This window comes from Heteronotia binoei, chromosome 6 (assembly GCF_032191835.1).
Source record: "Heteronotia binoei isolate CCM8104 ecotype False Entrance Well chromosome 6, APGP_CSIRO_Hbin_v1, whole genome shotgun sequence".
Classification (NCBI taxonomy): Eukaryota; Metazoa; Chordata; class Lepidosauria; order Squamata; family Gekkonidae; genus Heteronotia; species Heteronotia binoei.
Window position 1 is genome coordinate 21,127,806 of NC_083228.1, and position 18,535 is coordinate 21,146,340.

The 18,535-nt window shown below is 47.9% G+C and overlaps 1 protein-coding gene across 1 annotated transcript in view; it reads right to left on the minus strand.

The window, feature by feature from the left end:
- Positions 1–18,535, minus strand: part of ANK3 (ankyrin 3) — a 353,466-nt gene that overhangs the window by 118,854 nt on the left and 216,077 nt on the right. Inside the window, 5 exon segments of the mRNA XM_060242643.1 lie at positions 1,939–2,001; positions 2,122–2,194; positions 5,671–5,766; positions 8,062–8,160; positions 8,298–8,396. Coding sequence (XP_060098626.1) covers positions 1,939–2,001; positions 2,122–2,194; positions 5,671–5,766; positions 8,062–8,160; positions 8,298–8,396 — 430 coding nt within the window.

Sequence of the window (18,535 nt, forward strand, 5' to 3'; positions counted from 1 at the left end):
CTAACCTAGTATAAGAAACCTCCTTATAAAATTACCAGTTATCTACTTCCACCTATAGTAACTTCTGCTGTTTCTGAGATCTCGGCACTTTGAGGGTGGTTGCCAAGGGAACAGACCTTGAAAAGGCTCCTATAATCTTTTTTTAAAATTAGCTGTTTCAGAGTCCCCCCCCCCCCAAATATAACAAAAAAATATGTAGACAATGGTGCATCTTGTGAATAAGCAAAGTTTATGGATTGCAATCCAAAAATCTATCAGGTTTTACAACAGTTCTAATATGTATTAGATTTAGTCCATTCCAGCAAGATGTCTGGACAAGGTTTTATGTAAGCTATATTGATTTTGGCAGTCCCAGTGTTTTAAGAGAGCCGTACCTTAACCAAAGGTGAGAACCTGGAAAAACAGATATGTTTTGAACTTTGTTGGTCTTCTATGAATGTATTGTAAAGATTGGGTTTCAATGATAAATAAGCCTCCAAACTGAAGAAAGATGGATGAAACGTCTTGATATCTAGATCAGACGTCTTTGGAAGGGCTTCCTTTAGTTCTATGAACTAAATACTGGAATATTGTTACTCCTTTGTGACTGGAAAGACTGTTTTTCAACTGTCTTTTGTGAATATCTTTTTGCTACATGCTCTTGTTTATTTGAAGTTCTATGTGCAAGCTTTGTCAGAACACCACTGACCTCTACATTACACTGTCTGGTTGTTTAAAATTTATGGTGTCTCTTAGAGGTTTTTTATTTACAACGCTGATACCTTAACCAAAGGCTGTTGCACCTTTCAGTGTTTGCATAGGAAGAAGAATTTCATGCAATTCTTCTGAGTTTCAGAAGGACCTGTACCAATTCTATGTAACTTTGTAAAGGTATAGGAGACCTGGGGTCATCCTCTATTCATGAATACAGTGGGGGGTGAAAGGGGGGATCAGCAAAAACTGCCTCTCCTCCTTTTAATCTGCATAGCCAACCAGAGGCCCTGCTGGGCAGATGCTCTACCTAGCCCCTCCCACTTTTAAAAGGACTTGGTGGGCCACAGGAAAAGTGTTGCTAGGCAACATGGTGGCCATGGGTACCATGCTGAAGACCCTTGCACTAGTGTAAGTACCCTTGTACTTGCAGAAGAGCATCTTTGAACAAAACTCCTATCATTAAGGGAGAGGGGGGGGGAATAATCGTGGCAGTCTTTCACAAGCATAGTGAGGATACACTTCTGTAACATGAACTGAGATGTCACCTCAAGAACCCTGTACAACACAGTACAATCTCAGTGAGTTTAACCAGGGGAACATAAAAAGTAACAATCCATTGATAGAAACTATCAACTCGGTTTCGCCTGAGATCCAGGGGTTGTTTTGTAGAAAAATAGGTGGTGGAGCTCATTAGCATAAGTTGCCCCCCCCCCTCAGCCAAAAGCAACCCGATGCAAGAAAGAAGAGACCCGGGTGAGTGAGGCCTGATCGGGCTGGCTGGAGATCCAGCTAGCCCAAGCAGGCCTCGCTCACCTGGGGCTCTCCTGGGCTGCCCCCCCCCCAGGTCAAAAGGCCAACAAGCCATCGGCCACCCAAAATCACATAAGAAGTGGAGAAAGGGTGGCGCGGGCTTCTCCAGGGGTTCATGAGAGCTGCTGGGGATGTGGCAAAGCTCCTGGTGGTTGGCCGGCTGGCTGGCTGGCTGCCCGCTCTCCTAATCCAGGGATTGTTATGCAGCTTCACCTACTATTCAATAGACAAGGTAGGTGGGGAGGAGGAGGGGGTACTTCAGAAAGGTTCAGGAGCTGTGCTCCTGTGAGCTCCTACTGAACCTGAAGCCTGCTGAGATCTAACAGCTCCCTATAACGGTAGTGTACATGCAGCACTGCTTTGCCATGTTAGGACAGAAATTGAAAATGTCAAAGGACAGAGGCCACTGCGATACAAAAGAAATTCCAGAAATACCTTCTTCACCATCTGACATATATTCACCATCACTGAGAATTTCGGGGGCATTCGCTTTACGAACTGCACGATTTAAGTGGACAAAACAATTAAAATTCAATTAAAAATAGATTGACAATCATGTTTGCCATTAAGTTATGCAACAACAAACAATGGAAAATAAGAAGCACCATTACATCATACCTTCATCATCAGACATATCCAAAACTTCGTTCATTGTTTCCGGGACATTCATTTTATGTTTTTCTGTGACAGTCTGTGAAAGACAACGAAATGTCCTTTCATCCTGAGACTACCAATAGCATTTTGTAGGAAATAACAAAATGTTAATAATAAACGGTATTTAAATAACACTTTCACAGTGATAAACATTGTTTTAGTCATTCCTTACAAGAAAGGTAGGACCATACAATTTTCTTGATATTTCAGCAAAGGGTCAGCTACTTGAGAGAGCGGGAATTCTGGGAGCAGAACTTTCCACATTTTTGGATTTGTTTTATTAAATGAGGCACTCTGTGTGTGTGTGTGAAATTCCAGTTAGGATGGCAGCACTAGGAAAGGGTGACATTCTTCTATATTATTTTTCCAATCCAAAACAGTGCCAGGGAACTGTTACGTGGACCTCACTGTTCCACAAGCTGACTGAGTTTTTTAAACCTTATCTTACCTAATATTCAAACTTTTGCTTGCTTAGGGTTACTGGCCTCTAGCTGGGGACTGGAGTTCTCCCAGAACTGCAGCTGAACTCCAGACTACAGAGATCAGTTCCCTTGGAAAAACTGGTGGTTACAGAGGATCTCGATCCCCTCCCCAGGCACTGCCCCCTCCCCAAATCTCCAGCAATTTCCCAAGCTGGAGCAGGCGACCCTAATACAGATGTAACGCATAAACAATACTCCTATTGCAACCTGAAAACGAATGAGAAGTGCCACGCACACTTCAAACCTTGAGTCCTCTTATGGTTCTCCTTAGAGCATTCTGCAGCCTGCCCCTCTCCAACCACCCTTACGTGGTACATGAACTCTTGTAGTATAGCAATAATGCTCGGGTACTGAGGAAACATGAAGAGGGGGGAAGGAGAAGAAGAAGAGGAAGAGGATTTATTACCCCCCCTTCACTTGGGAGTCTCAGAAAGGCTTATAATCTCTGTCCCCTCTTCCCCTCACAACAGACACCCTGAGAGAACTGCTCTTGAGACAACAGCTCTGAGAGAACTGACCAAGGTCACCCAACTGGCTTTTATGTGGAGGAAAAAAAAAACAACAACTTGGTTCTCCAGATTAGAGTCCATCACTCCTAACCACTACACTCTGGAAGGTAGCGTCATGTAAGAATCCTATGAGGTGCCCTCCTGAGGCCTCCATTATGCATGCAGAATGAATGGGACTGAGTCAACAGATGGTGAAATCAGCTCCATTCACAGTCCAAGACCTGATGAGGAAAACAGACCTGAGGCCAATCATAGCATCACCACCCAAAAATGGGACTTCTCCAATAATGTGGCTGGTTCTGGAATGGGGAACAGTGAGTATGCACCAGGTAGGGTCTGAGGCAGAGAAGTAGCAGGTGGGGAAAGAATTAAGCTCCCACTCTTTAACATGTTTGCTTTGGTCTAAATTTTCCTTTAATGTTTTGTATCTTAAAATGAAAAATTAAAATTTCTCTAGGCCATTCCTGGAGAAGGCTGGCCTAGATACTGTGACCTTTTTAACATCGAGGTTAGATTACTGTAATGTGTTGTACTTGGGGCTGCCCTTGAAGATGGTTCAGGAAGCAGAACTGGTGCAAAATGCAGCCTCCAGAATGTTAATGGAGAGTTGCCACAATGAATGTAAAACAATGTGCTTAATTATATGGGCTCCCAGTGTGTTTTCTGGCCATAAGAACATAAGAGAAGCCATGTTGGATCAGGCCAATGGCCCATGTAGTCCAACACTCTGTCACACAGTGGCCAAAAAACCCCAGGTGCCATCAGGAGATCCACCAGTGGGGCCAGGACTCTAAAAGCCCTCCCCCCATTGCCCCCCCCTGCCCCAAGCACCAAGAATACAGAGCATCACTGCCCCAGACAGAGAATTCCATCAATACCCTGTGGCTAATAAAGCAGGAGTCTAGTGCACCTTTAAGACCAACCAAGTTTTATTCAGAACTTTGTTGTTCTTAAATGTGAACTTGACTCCTGCTTTGTTCTACTGCTTCAGATCAACATGGCTGCCCGCTTGGCTCTACCTGTGGCTAACAGCCACTGATGGACTTCTGCTCCATATATTTATCCAATCCCTCCTTGAAGCCGTCTATGCTTATAACTGCCACCACCTCCTGTGGCAGTGAATCCCATGTGTTAATCACTCTTTGGGTGAAGAAGCCCAATTCTAAGTGCTGTTTTTCACTCTTAAAGCCCCAAATGCTTGGACCCAACACACTTGAAGGACAGCGTCCACCCATATAATCCTCCTGAGAAAAACCTGGAGGGTCCTTGCTATGGAAACCTGCTCCTTCTGAGGTTAGGTTAGCAGGAGCCCAAAGGAGGACTTCCTGTGGACCGTGGCATTCCCTCCCTAGAATGGGCTTGCCCCTCACAAAGAGTGATTAAAGTGTGGAATTCGCTGCCAGAGGATGTAGTGATGGCCACAGGCACAGATGGCTTTAAATGGAGATGAGACAGCAGTCATACTGTCCCCGGCATCCTTCATGTGCATATACAGCTTTGTGACCTGCAGGGTTTTTTTTGAGCAGGAATGCACAGGAACGCAGTTCCGGCTGGCCTGGTGTCAGGGGGTGTGGCCTAATATGTAAGTTAATTCCTGCTAGGCTTTTGCTACAAAAAAGCCCTATGTGAAACAATGAAGTGTGGCCTAATATGCAAATGAGTTCCTGCTGGGCTTTTTCTACCAAAAAAGCCCTGGTGACCTGTATAAATAAAGGCTTGCTTACATATTAGCCTCAAAACCAGAAATCATGTCAGATGTTGTGTGGATGTTTGCTTAGATCAGAGATGGGCGGCTTTCTTGGCGACAGAGAATGAACTGGAAAGTTCTCCTTCTGTTTCAAGCGTATTTTTGTAATAATGAGTTCTAGAATCTTTATTTTGAGGAGGGAATCAACGAAGGGCTTTTCAGATTGATAGAGAGCTCTGTGTGAAACAGCTGTGAGGACAGGGCTTTTTTGTTGAGCCAGTTTGGTGTAGTGGTTAAGTGTGCAGACTCTTATCTGGGAGAACCAGGTTTGATTCCCCACGCCTCCACTTGCACCTGCTGGAATGGCCTTGGGTCAGCCATAGTTATCACAGAGCTTGTCCTTGAAAGGGCAGCTTCTGGGAGAGCTCTCTCAGCCCCACCCACCTCATAGGGTGTTTGTTGTGGGAGAGGAAGATAAAAGAGATTGTGAGCAGCTCTGAGACTCTTGAGTGGAGGGTGGAATATAAATCCAATGTCTTCTTGTAGCAGGAACTCCTTTGCCTATTAGGCCACACACCCCTGATGTAGCCAGTCCTCCTAGCTTACAGTAGGCCCTGAAAGAAGAGCCCTGTAATCTCTTGGAGGATTGGCTACAGCAAGGGTGTGTGGCCTTATATGCAAAGGAGTTCCTGCTACAAAAAAAGCCCTGTGTGAGGACATGTTGAGCAGGTCTCTTCTAAACTTAGCAAAAGTGTATAATCCGATAGCATTCAGTTAAAAACATCTTTGTTAAAAGCTGGTTTTATATATACTACTGAAATACAGCTGTACTTACAATTGTAGTCATTGTCTCTTCCGTCACGACCTTCAGAGTGTCGACCACTGAGATGTAGCCCAGTCGTTTGGCGATGGCAAGGGCAGTGTTCCCGTTCTAAACAGTGGGAAAGTTCATCAAAACAGATTGCTGTGAACAGGATTTGAGGCTCAACAGATGGCTGGGGGGGAGAGAGCTAATGCTATTGGGTTGCATTTAAGAAAACTGCCCTCGTTTGTACTCTCCATGAGGACAATTGCCTATCGGTGAGATGTAATTTCCAAGGTCACTTGTCTCACAAAGTCCCGGTCAGGAGAGGGGTGAAACAAGGATGTATCCTTGCCCCCTTAGTGTTCAATTTTTATATTAACATTCAAGAAAATGTGTCTTGATGAACATTCAAAAACTGCCGTGATTACCCTGAGGCAAGCCAGATTTTGTCAGATCTCAGGAGCTAAGCTGGGTCAATTCTGGCAAGTGCTTAGATGCGAGCAGGGGTGGAATTCTAGCAGGAGCTCCTTTGTGTATTAGGCCACATGCCCCTGATGTAGCCAATCCCCCAAGAGCTTACAATAAAGAGGCTTGTAAGATCTTGGAGGACTGGCTACATCAGGAGTGTGTGGCCTAATATGCAAAGGAGCTCCTGCTAGAATTCCACCCCTGGATGTGAGATCTCCTTGGAATACCAGCCGTTGGGAGGCAGGAGCAGGCTTTATTCAGCCACCTCTCTAAATATTCTCCAGGCCTCCAGTTGGGGTCAGTCACTAGAGATCACCATGACTTCCAGATGCAGAAGAGAGAGAGACACACGCTCACATACACAATCACACAAAAGGGAGCGAATGTTTCATGTAACACTTGCAGCTTGCCCCCGAAGCAGGACGTCTGCCCCGTAGATTCTCAGGGCGATCAATGCTTAATTTCTAACTATCGTGTACCAACAAGCCGCGCAGCCAATCCCCAGTTTTGAGATAATCTGCATGCAATTCTTAACGAAACGCAGAACAGAAAGCAATTAGACATAATTTTTCAAGAAGCACACACCCAAAGGCCATACGCACATTAATAGTTTGTATCAGCTTTATACCAGTCCTAGAAACTTGAAAAAAATCCCCCATGCCTCCTCACAGAACTATAATTCCCAGGGTTCCCTGGGAAAAGGGGGGGGGGGATGATTTCTACCAGACAATATTCTTCCACCCAAGGAGTAGAACGAGCTTAGCAGCTTCACACTTTTTTGCTGGCACTTGTATTTTCCACGGACAGACACCAGTATTCTCTAGAGCAAACTGAATGCATTCCTGAAGATGCTATGCACACTGCAGATCTGGGATCCATCAGGGCTACCTGGTCATGACTGTCAGCAGGGCTGGACTAACAATTAGGCCAAGTAAGCACTGGCCTAAGGGCTCCCATGCCTTTAGGAGCCCTGGGACGCCTCTCCCCCAGTTTTCCCTCTGCTTGCAGCCCTCGGAGCCTGCACGCACAGCCAGCGCCTGAGTCGCTCTTTGCCCAATTTGCCTGGTGAAGCTGCTGCTAGCGTTGTCGTCAAGTTTGCCTCTCTCTGCCTCTTCCCCACAGCTTTGTCAAGGGGGCTTTTGAGGAGGTGCCTGCAGGCTGCAGCGGGGGCAATGGGCTGTGGGGCGGGTGCTCTGACTCTGAGATAATTTGCAAGGAGGGTCCCCCAAGATTTTGACTGCCTAGGGGCCTCCACAGGGTTTAACCCGGCACTGACTGTCAGGGTTTGAAATGCCTGCCCGCCCGCAGAACACACAGTGCAACATGAGCAGAGCAGCAGGAAACTCTTTTGCCACGTGAAGATTAAAGCAGTGCTAAGCAAAGAGAGGCAAATACTATGGTGGTTGGGCCCGAAAGAGACAGATTTTAAGTAATGATGAGCCTTACAGTCTATGCATACGTGGATCCAGAGCAAAAGCAGAGAACTGCTAAAAGTTGTTGGTCCCCGGAGACAAGGACATATGAACATATGAAGCTGCCTTATACTGAATCAGACCCTCGGTCCATCAAAGTCAGTATTGTCTACTCAGACTGGCAGCGGCTCTCCAGGGTCTCAAGCTGAGGTTTTTCACACCTATTTGCCTGGACCCTTTTTTGGAGATGCCAGGGATTGAACCTGGGACCTTCTGCTTCCCAAGCAGATGCTCTACCACTGAGCCACCGTCCCTCCCCTAAGCCACCTTCTCTCCCCTAAAGACGCATGACAGTTATGCTTCTGCGGAGCAACAGCGCACCGATGTGTGTCTGCATATCTACGCCCACCCTTTTCCCACCAGCCTTCTACAGAAGCAACATAATCAGTCCGAGAGGAATAGCAGCGGTTAGCAGAGGGAAAGCATGACTCTGCTCCCCAGCCCGCAGCCAAGAATAACATTCCCGTTGCATCTCACTCACCACAGTGAGCTCATTGGGTGACGCGCCATTCTGGAGCAAGACGTTGATTATGTGGGTATGTCCCTGTTGGGCTGCTTGATGAAGGGAGGTGTAGCCGTTCTAAATGGGAGGGAGGAAAAAAAGGAAGAAGGAATTTTAATGGGGATTTCCAGCCCACCCCAATAGAAAGCCAAAATCACTTGAGATGGGAGGTGGGGGGGGGAAGAGGTGGGTATAAGAAAAAAGCGGAATCTCACCTTTGTTTTGGCATTAACTTTTGCAAATTGCTGCAGAAGAAAATTGACTATTTTGATGTTTCCATAGTGGCAGCCAACATGTAATGGAGTGTATCCCATCTGGAAGTCAACATGCAAAAAAAACCAAGGGAGAAAGAAGGAAAAAAGGACGGGAAATTAAAACCCTTTTCAAGCGGTAAGTTGATGCATTTACAGTAAACAGCAACAGCCCAATCCAGTTGTAGTTGTGCTTAGAAAAAGGTATCTCCCAATTCATTCATTCATTCATTCATTCATTCATTCATTCATTCATTCATTTATACCCTGCCTTCTTCCCCAGTGTGAACTCAAAGCAGCTTACACTGTTCTCCTCTTCTCCTTACAATGACAGTTTGAGGTGCGTTAGGCTGAGAATGTGTGAATGGCCCAAGATCATTCAGCAAGCTTCCATGGCAGGGGGGGAATTTGAACCTGGGTCTCCTAGGGCGTTTTCGCACTGACCTTAATCGGTAGTGACGCCCCTCTTCACCGCGCAGGATCTACGCGGATTTCGCACTAATTGCCGCGGAGCACCCGGAAGAGCCAAAAACCAGTTTCCATTTGCGCCGCAAAAGCCGCGGGACTTTCCAGCTCTTCCGGGTGCTCCACGGCAATCCTGCGCGGTGAAGAGGGGCGTCGCTGCCGATTAAGGTCAGTGCGAAAACGCCCCTAGATCCTGCTCCGAGCACCAAACCAGGCTGATTCCGCATGATAAGCTGCAACATCCCTCACCGATATGGACAGTGATGGGAACTGGAATGCACTTGCCACTGAAAGCAGTGCACTGAAGATCAGGGGTCATTTAGTAGAAAAAAGGGTGCTGGAGCTCATTAGCACAACTCATTTGCATATGCCCCACATCCGTGACGTCACTGGAAGGTGTGCTCAATTATATCAGCTCAGCATCTCCCTTAAAATGCTTCTGGAATTATAATTGTCATAAGAAAACCTTACTCCCGTCATACTTTTTCAATCATGTTCTCCTTTGTGACCGCAATAGCACGATGAAGATTTCCATCTGTCTGCTTTGTATGTGTTGGTTATTTTCCCATTTTTTGTGGGGAAACATGTTAGAAAGTATGTCAAATCTTAGAGTTCAGTAAAATTCTCACAGGGGGTTTGAATGATGAAGCCCAGAAGCAAGGTGGTTTTTTTTTGGGGGGGGGGGGGTGGAGTTTAGAAAGAAAGAGCAAAATACAGTTTAGAGATTCTGGAGCTCTGTTCCTGTGAGCTCCTGCCCAAAATGAAGCCTGCTGAAGATGGACGACATCCATACTCTGACAAGCATCCCTGTGCACAGATGAATGATTGTTCCATTTATGGCCACAGTTCCTGATCTAGTCAGTAAGAAGAAGATGATATTGGATGTATATCTTGCCCTCCACTCTGAATCTCACAGTCGAAGAGCAGCTTACAATCTCCTTTACCTTCCTTCCCCACAACAGACACCCTGTAAGGTGGGTGGGGCTGAGAGGACTCTCACAGCAGCTGCCCTTTCAAGGACAACCTCTGCCAGAGCTATGGCTGACCCAAGGCCATTCCAGCAGCTGCAAGTGGAGGAGTGGGGAATCAAACCCTGTTCTTCCAGATAAGAGTCTGCACACTTAACCACTACACCAAACTGGAAACCTGGTTATATGCATGGATCTCCTTATTGACAAAAGCCCAGTACAGAAGATCGAACATTTTAGGTCAGGTGTTCAACCACGCTGGGGGACAATATCTTTCATGAAGTTATGCTTTTAATCCGTTTTTCCTTCCCTCTTGCAAAACTTGATTTTCACAAAATAGAAAGGGAGGTCTCTGAAATGGAGGCCAGAGGCTTGCTTAGTCTTCATCCTTTAACAAAAGCCTTTTTTTATAAAAGAAAAAAAATTCTGGTTTCACCTTCACGTGCCACCAAGCATGCAGAAGGACACTTGCATTCCAGTTGCTTCTCTATTAAGATACTCAAGTCCACGCACAAATCAGTAGAACGCAGAAGATAAATGATCACTCGAACAGGAAGGCAGCAAGAGCTAAACATCTCACTGAATACACTTCGAGTATCAATTATAATCAGACTCCAAGACTGTCAGGACAAGGACTTACATTTTAGCATTTTTCTAAAGCAAAGATATTTATCATTGAGAATATCTTTAAGCTGACTCCAGAAAGGGATGAAGCCTGGCAGATCTTTCAGGGATGGGGGCCACCACCAAAGCATCTCTGATCTGCACCTTTAAGGCTCTCCCCTTGCTAAATGAAGGGACATGTTGTCAGGGTCAGCCCTAGACTATCTGGCACTCTCGGCAAGGCTGACTTCTGCCACCCCCCCTCCCCCGGCAGCACTGATAATGTTACTGAGTTACATGGGGGGTGCCAAATTTGGCACCCCCAGAAGGCCAGACGCCCTAGGCGACTGCCTAGTTTGCCTAGTGGCAGGGCTGGTCCTGCATGTTGTGGGATAAGAACAAGGAAATGAGCCACTTCCGCCTCTTGCATACACATAACATCCATCACAATGGGCCCTTTCGGGTAGCTTGTCTGGGAACTCTTTACAAGACAAGCCTGTCAAATTAGCTGGAATAAAAAGACCGTTTCTTCCTGAACAGAACATTCAGGTACACAGGAACATCCTAGCCTATGAAAACTATGGACAAGGCTGCAAAGGCTGTGCCCGTGTAAGCATGCATAGGTTTTCCTGAATCCAATGAAAACTACATTTTACATGACAATCTACGTAAATAAGCCCCAAGAATGTTTTTTAAAGGTAGACTTCACAGACTATATTTTTGTAAAAACAAGTAGTGTATGAACAGGGAGGGCAGCTCATCTCAAATCTCTTCAACTCTGGGGCTTTTTTTGTAGCAGGAACTCCTTTGCATATTAGGCCACACACCCCTGATGTAGCCAATCCTCCTGGAGCTCACAGTAGGCCGTGTAATAAGAGCCCTGCAAGCTCTTGGAGGATTGGCTACATCAAGGTTGTGTGGCCTAATATCAGGGCCGGCACATGGCAGTAGGCGGGGGTAGGCAGCTGCCTAGGGCACAACCCTGCCTGGAAGCACCACATGGTGCCCCCTTACTCCCCTTGCCCCTTTCCCCCTCATGAAGGCACTGCCGAGCCACTTTCAACCCAAAAGTGGCCGGGCGCTGATAAAACACTGCGCTATTTGGAGGCTTCCAAGGAAGCCTTCAAAGAGTGCGGCAACCGCTTTCAGCTAGGCGGTACAGCAAGAAAGTGGCGGCGTGGCAGCACTCTTGTGCGCTGCCATCATTCTCTCCCTCCAGGCCACCTCGCACAATGACATCACTAGTTCAGGGTGGTGAGAACCAGAAAGGATTGTGATGCACTCCAAAGGGATCTGTTGAGGCTGGGTGAGTGGGCGTCAATGTGGCAAATGAGGTTCAATGTGGCCAAGTGCAAAGTAATGCACATTGGGGCCAAGAATCCCAGCTACAAATACAAGTTGATGGGGTGTGAACTGGCAGAGACTGACCAAGAGAGAGATCTTGGGGTCGTGGTAGATAACTCACTGAAAATGTCAAGACAGTGTGCGATTGCAATAAAAAAGGCCAACGCCATGCTGGGAATTATTAGGAAGGGAATTGAAAACAAATCAGCCAGTATCATAATGCCCCTGTATAAATCGATGGTGCGGTCTCATTTGGAATACTGTGTACAATTCTGGTCACCACACCTCAAAAAGGATATTATAGCATTGGTAAAAGTGCAGAAAAGGGCAACTAGAATGATTAAAGGGCTGGAACACTTTTCCTATGAAGAAAGGTTAAAACGCTTGGGACTCTTTAGCTTGGAGAAACGTCAACTGCGGGATGACATGATAGAGGTTTACAAGATTATGCATGGGATGGAGAAAGTAGAGAAAGAAGTACTTTTCTCCCTTTCTCACAATACAAGAACTTGTGGGCATTCAATTAAATTGCTGAGCAGTCGGGTTAAAATGGATAAAAGGAAGTACTTCTTCACCCAAAGGGTGATTAACATGTGGAATTCACTGTTACATGAGGTGGCAGCGGCCACAAGCATAGCCACCTTCAAGAGGGGGTTAGATAAAAATATGGAGCAGAGGTCCATCAGTGGCTATTAGCCATAGTGTGTGTGTGTGTGTGTGTGTGTATTTGGCCACTGTGTGACACAGAATGTTGGACTGGATGGGCCATTGGCCTGATCCAACATGGCTTCTCTTATGATCTTATGTTCTAGTGATGTCATCGTGCTGCGCGTACTATGAGCGCGTAAAAAAACCCTGAAAGGGAGCTGGGGGGGGGGGTGCAGCACGGGGATCTGCCAGAAGCGGCAGAACCACTAGCTCCGGGCCTGCCTAATATGCAAAGGAGTTCCTCCTACAAAAAAAAGCCCTGCTCACCTCTATCCGCTTTCCCTCTTGGGTGATTCCAGACGCATGTTCGTAAAGATGCATCTGGAACCGTGAAGGGGGGGGGGGAGCGTGGATTTACTTCAACTAGAAAACCAGCAAGAGAAGAAAGTGTTAAGCACTCTGCAAAGCTGCTATTGCTTTTAAGTCATGCAATTTGCTGCATGGATCTGCATAGTAGCATATTGTGCCCCAGAGAGGTACATGAGTGGCATTACAGCAGAGAAGGTGGTTGTATGGCTGACTTTAGAATCTGGGGGGAGCACAGGACGGAGCCCCTTTAACTAGCAAAGGGGATGGATGTGGAAGGTACTGCAGAATCAAGAGGAGCCTGCTCTCACTTTGCAAAGTGTCCAGCCCCACCCAAGTAGGGTTGCCTCCCTCCAGGTGGTCAAGCAATTGCACAAAAGTAGACCGTGGTCTGATTACTGACAAAAATACTCTTCAATATAATCCATAAATATCGCTAGAAACGTTCATAGTCCATATAAAAATAGATCCAGGTGGGCAGCCGTGTTGGTCTGAAGCAGTAGAACAAAGCAGGAGTCCAGTCGCACCGTTAAGACTAACGAACTTTTATTCAGAATGTGAGCTTTCGTGTGCTCCAAGCACACTTCTTCAGACGGGGAATGGGGTCCAGTGAGCAGAGTTACATATGAACATATGAAGCTGCCTTATACTGAATCAGACCCTTGGTCCATCAAAGTCAGTATTGTCTTCTCAGACTGGCAGCGGCTCTCCAGGGTCTCAAGCTGAGGTTTATCATGCCTATTTGCTTGGACCCTTTTTTGGAGATGCCAGGGATTGAACCTGGGACCTTCTGCTTCCCAAGCAGATGCTCTACCACTGAGCCACCATCCCTCCCCTCTGGTGGGCAGTGGTTTAGAATGCAAAGTGGTATGAAGTTCAAATCCAATGGCAGAATAGTAAAATTAACAAATTCAGAAAACTTTTTATCTGGGTTGCATTAGCGTGGGAAACCAATAAAGTAGTAACATGTCATGCTAATGCAACCCAGATCAAAGGTTTTCTGAATTTGATGATGATATTGGATTTATATCCCGCCCTCCACTCCAAAGAGTCTCAGAGCGGCTCACAATCTCCTTTACCTTCCTCCCCCAGTTCAATAAAGTGCTTGCATTGGATTTCTTCCTAAATAATGGTGCAAAATCGGAATCTTACATGGACACCCCAAGACCACCTCCTATGTCACTCGCTAGCTGGTCAGCCCATTTCAGTTAAACCGTCCTCATGGAGGGGTAGAAAACCTGTCCAAATATTTTATAAGTTCTCAACCACTTCAGTACATTCACAACTTACAAGCACGGAAATTTCTTCAGTGGGGAAACTGAAGAAATTTATGTGCTTGTTATGAGTTGTGAATGGTCTTGGGGTGTCCCATGTAAGATTCCGGGTTTTGCACCATTATTTAGGAAGAAATTCAACACAAGCACTTTATTGGACAGGATAAGCTTATTCTACCAACAAACAGGATTTACATTGCTGTCTTAACTTTTGTATAGACCAGGGGTGGCCAACGGTAGCTCTCCAGATTTTTTTTGCCTACAACTCCCATCAGCCCCAGCCATTGGCCATGCTGGCTGGGGCTGATGGGAGTTGTAGGCAAAACAACATCTGGAGAGCTACCATTGGCCACCCCTGGTATAGACTATGAACATTTCTGATGATATTTATGAATTATATTGAAGAGTATTTTTGTCAATAATCAGACCATGGTCTACTTTTGTGCAACTGGTTATCTATTCTGTGGTTCTCTCCTGTATATTTTTTAACCTCCAAGCGGAGGCTGAAGATCCCCTGGGATTATTGCAGACCTCCAGGCAACAGAGATCAGTTCCCCTGGAGAAAATGTCCACTTTGCAAGGCAGACTCTGTGGCATTGTATCCTGCTGAGGCCCCTCCCCTTTCCAAACACTGTCCTCCTCACACTCCATTCCCAACATTGCCAGGTATTTCCCAATCCAGAGCTTGCAAATCTGCAACCAGGGCCATCTCACCCACTAGGCAAACTAGGCATTTGCCTACGGCGCTGGCAGGGTGGGGGGCGCCAAAATCGGCCCTCGTCCCTGCCCCCTAGGCAAATTCCTATTTACCTCCCCCTCCCAATTTGAATGCCCAAGTGAGGCACAGTGAAGCGCCGTGCTCCCGGGGCTCTTTTGAGGCCACCTCCCCCACCGATCAGCTGATCAGCAGGTAAAACAGTGCGGAGGCCAGCGGCTCCTATGCTGGCCTTCCTGTGTGCTCACCAGGATCAGAGCTGGGGCAGCGGGAAGAACAAGGAGCTGCTGAAAAAGTGGCCTCTGCCACTGCCTCCTCTCCGCTTCCTCCCTGGATCACATTGGAAGGAAGTGGGGAGGAGGCACCGATGGCTGCCGTTTTTTCAGTGGCTCCTCGTCCTTCCTGCCACTGCTGCCCCAGTGCTGATCCTGATGACTGCGTGGAAGGCTGGCATAGGAGTTGCTGGCCTCCATGCTGCTTTATCCGCTGATCAACAGGGGGGCAGCCTTGAAAGAGCCCCGGGAACGCGGTGCTTCACAGTGCTTCTCTCGGGCATTCAAATTGGGAGGGGGAGGCACCACGGAAGGGGGTGTGGCAGTGGTGCACGGGAAGGGGGACGGCGGGCAGCGAAGTTGCCTGGGGCACCATGTGCCCTAGGGCCAGCCCTGTCTGCAGCCCAGGGCACACCTGGTCCTCTATTCCTCAGATTTCCGTCTGTGTTGCACAGTCTTGGGCACCTGACCTCTCACTTTGCTCTCAGTGCCCAAGAAGATCAGAGGGGACACCAGACTCACGCCACTTTCAGTCTTTCATGCAAAACAAAAACACCCTCCATTAAGTTCTGTGCAGGGCGTTTGCTCTGTGATGGCTCATGCCCTCATCCAAGCCACCATTCTGTGCCTTAGCAATCCGGGGACATGTGAACCAGCCCTCAAACTGTTGCCCATGAAGCTTCCCTTTCTCTTTCCCCCACAGCAGGCCAAAGCCTACATTCCTCGCAGTAGCAGATTGGGTCCACCAGTTCTGTTGTCGCGGAAAGGACTTTGCGAGCAACAAACGCTGTTGCTAGACAGCACGGGTGGGTTGATGATCTCACCGCTGTGTGGGTGGGCTTATTTAAAGGCACACATCAGCTTCAGGCAGACGAACACACGGAATCCTCAAAAGAATAGTCTGGCCGGCTGGTCAGCGTGCGTATGTGAAACTGAAGGCAGACCCTGGCACTAGACTTGCTTTCCCCCCTGCAGGATCCCAGACACACTATTTGAAAAAGATCATTGTGGGTCTGGAACGCCTCATGGTTAAAACTAAAAGGACGGAGGAGGATTACGAATGGAAAAAATGGCCTTCAGGGAAAGAAGTGCCAACTCTGCTCCACTACTGCAGCCTGCCCCACCTCCGCTCTGCATTTCAGCCAAGGGGTTGTTCATGGGTCTCCCACGCTGTGCGAGGATTCACAATCCCACCTAAGGCTGCCAACTGAAGTCTAGGGAATTCCTGGAAGTTAGTGGGTGGTGCCTGAGGAGAGCAGAGTGTGGGGAGGGCAGAAAGCTCAGCTGTGATGTGATGCACCTTAAAAGGGTAAAGGTAGTCCCCTGTGCAAGCATCAGTCATTTCTGACTCTGGGGTAACGTCACATCACCATGTTTTCATGGCAGCCATTTTATTGGGTGGTTTGCCACTACCTTCCCCAGTCATCTACACTTTACTCCCGGCAAGCTGGGTACTCATTTTACTGACCTCGGAAGGATGGAAAATGGAGTCAACCCCGAGCTACCTGAACCCAGCTCCTGATGGGATTGAACTCAGGTTGTCAGGGGTAGAATTCTAGCAGGAGCTCCCTTGCATATTAGGCCACACACCCCTGAGGTAGCCAATCCTCCAAGAGCTTACAAAAAGAGCCTCGTAAGCTCTTGGAGGATTGGCTACATCAGGGGTGCGTGGCCTACTATCCAAAGCTCCTGCTAGTATTCCACTCCTGCAGGTCGTGATCAGAGCTTGGACTGCAGGTACTGCAGCTTACCACTCTGCGCCACGGGGCTCCTGTGATGCACCTTAGAGACTCACAAGATTGTTGCGGTGTAAGTTTTTGAGCGCTTGGGTTCTACTGGACTTGGATCTAGTTCTTCTGCTGCAGAGCAACAGGGCTGCCCTCTTAAACTACCCTGCTAACAGCAGATGTTATGATTCTTAAGGCATCCATTTCCCCTCAGGCACCATTGTGAAATGCCACTGCTTATTCCCCCACTGCTAAGGGACCAGCCTCTTAAATCCAAGATATAAAGAAGTACGTCTGGTGTGCATATATATTTGATATATACATATGCATAATTTCTCCTGTCCAGTCAAAGGGGAGAGCTTCGAACCTCAAAGAGCCCCCCTGCACACATGTAGAGCTAGCCTATCCCTGCCTTTTGGAAACTCCACAGCGCAGACACCTGGTCTCCCAAGCTGGCTCTAAAGCACTCCTTTCCAAACGGAAGGCCTCAAAGAACAGAAGGTGTAAATCAAGACCCCTGTAAGCTTTAAATAAGGATAAACAGCGAAGGCTGCCTGCTGAATCTTGGAAGGATTTACTGCTCTGACCTCGCCTGATTCCAGAGAGTCTCTCACTGGGGGCGGATAATTCTGCCCCATCTCAGCATCAGCTCTGATTAGATCACCTGCAGCAATCCTAACAGGGAGATGCACCAGAATTACCCGCCCAGAACTGACTCACGCAGAAACACAGCGGGTGGGCTCCTCTGAGGGCAGAGAGTCCTTACTGGCAGGGGTTGTTTTGTAGAAAAATAGATGGCGGAGGTCATTAGCATAACTCATTAGCGTATGCTGCCCCCCCCCAACCCGATGAAAGAAAGAAGAGCCCTGGGCGAGCAAGCCCTGCTTGGGCTGGCTGGAGATCCAGCCAGCCCAAGCAGGCCTCACTCGCCTGGGGCTCTCCTGGGCTGCCCCGACAGTCAAAAGGCCAGCAAGCCACCCGCCACCCAAAATCCCATAAGAAGTGGAGAAAGGGTGGTGCAGGCCTCTCCAGGGGTTTATGAGGGCTGCCGGGAGTGTGGCAAAGCTCCTGGTGGCTGGCTGGCTGCCCGCTCCCCTAATCCAGGGATTGTTATGCAGCTGCACCTGCTATTCAATGGACAAGGTAGGTGGGGAGGAGGAGGGAGGTCATCAGAACGATTCAGGAGCTGTGCTCCTGTGAGCTCCTGCTGAATCTGAGGCCTGCTTACTGGAATGCAGTGTAGCATGCGTTCTTGGGTTTAAAGGTGAAGCTTATTTCCATTTCTAATTTTTTTTGGGGGGGGGGAGCCTGCATCTCTTCAGGGAACAGCTGTCCAAAGATCAAACGGCAGTTTTATCCATACGAAAATAAGGTAAAAGGTGAGCTCCCCGGTGTCGGCGGGGTGACTCTGTTTCAGCTCTTGCCTTCAGGACTCCAGAACGCTACCCCTACAGCAACATCAGCCACCTGCCAAGCCTGGAGCAAAGCTATCAACTCCAGTCCTGAACTCTGACCCTCGTGGTACTGGCATCTTGAGCTGGCACTGGGCTACTCCGGAGGGCACCTTCTTAAGCTTTCCGTTCCTCACGGTCACATCACGTCGTGCTCGATCAGCAGCCGCGTCCGAAAGGCAGAGGCTGATCGGACAGGACACTACAGGCTGCTTCGTGGGTTTCGGGAGAAACCACTCCTCTCTCTTAAAAGCAGCAGCTGACCAGCTTCCGGAACAGCTTTGCGGTGTCAGAGCGGCAAGACGGAAAAACTAATTTCCCAGGCTGTCTGCTCCGTCAGGACGAAAGAAGGATATCCTTTGATTCCCA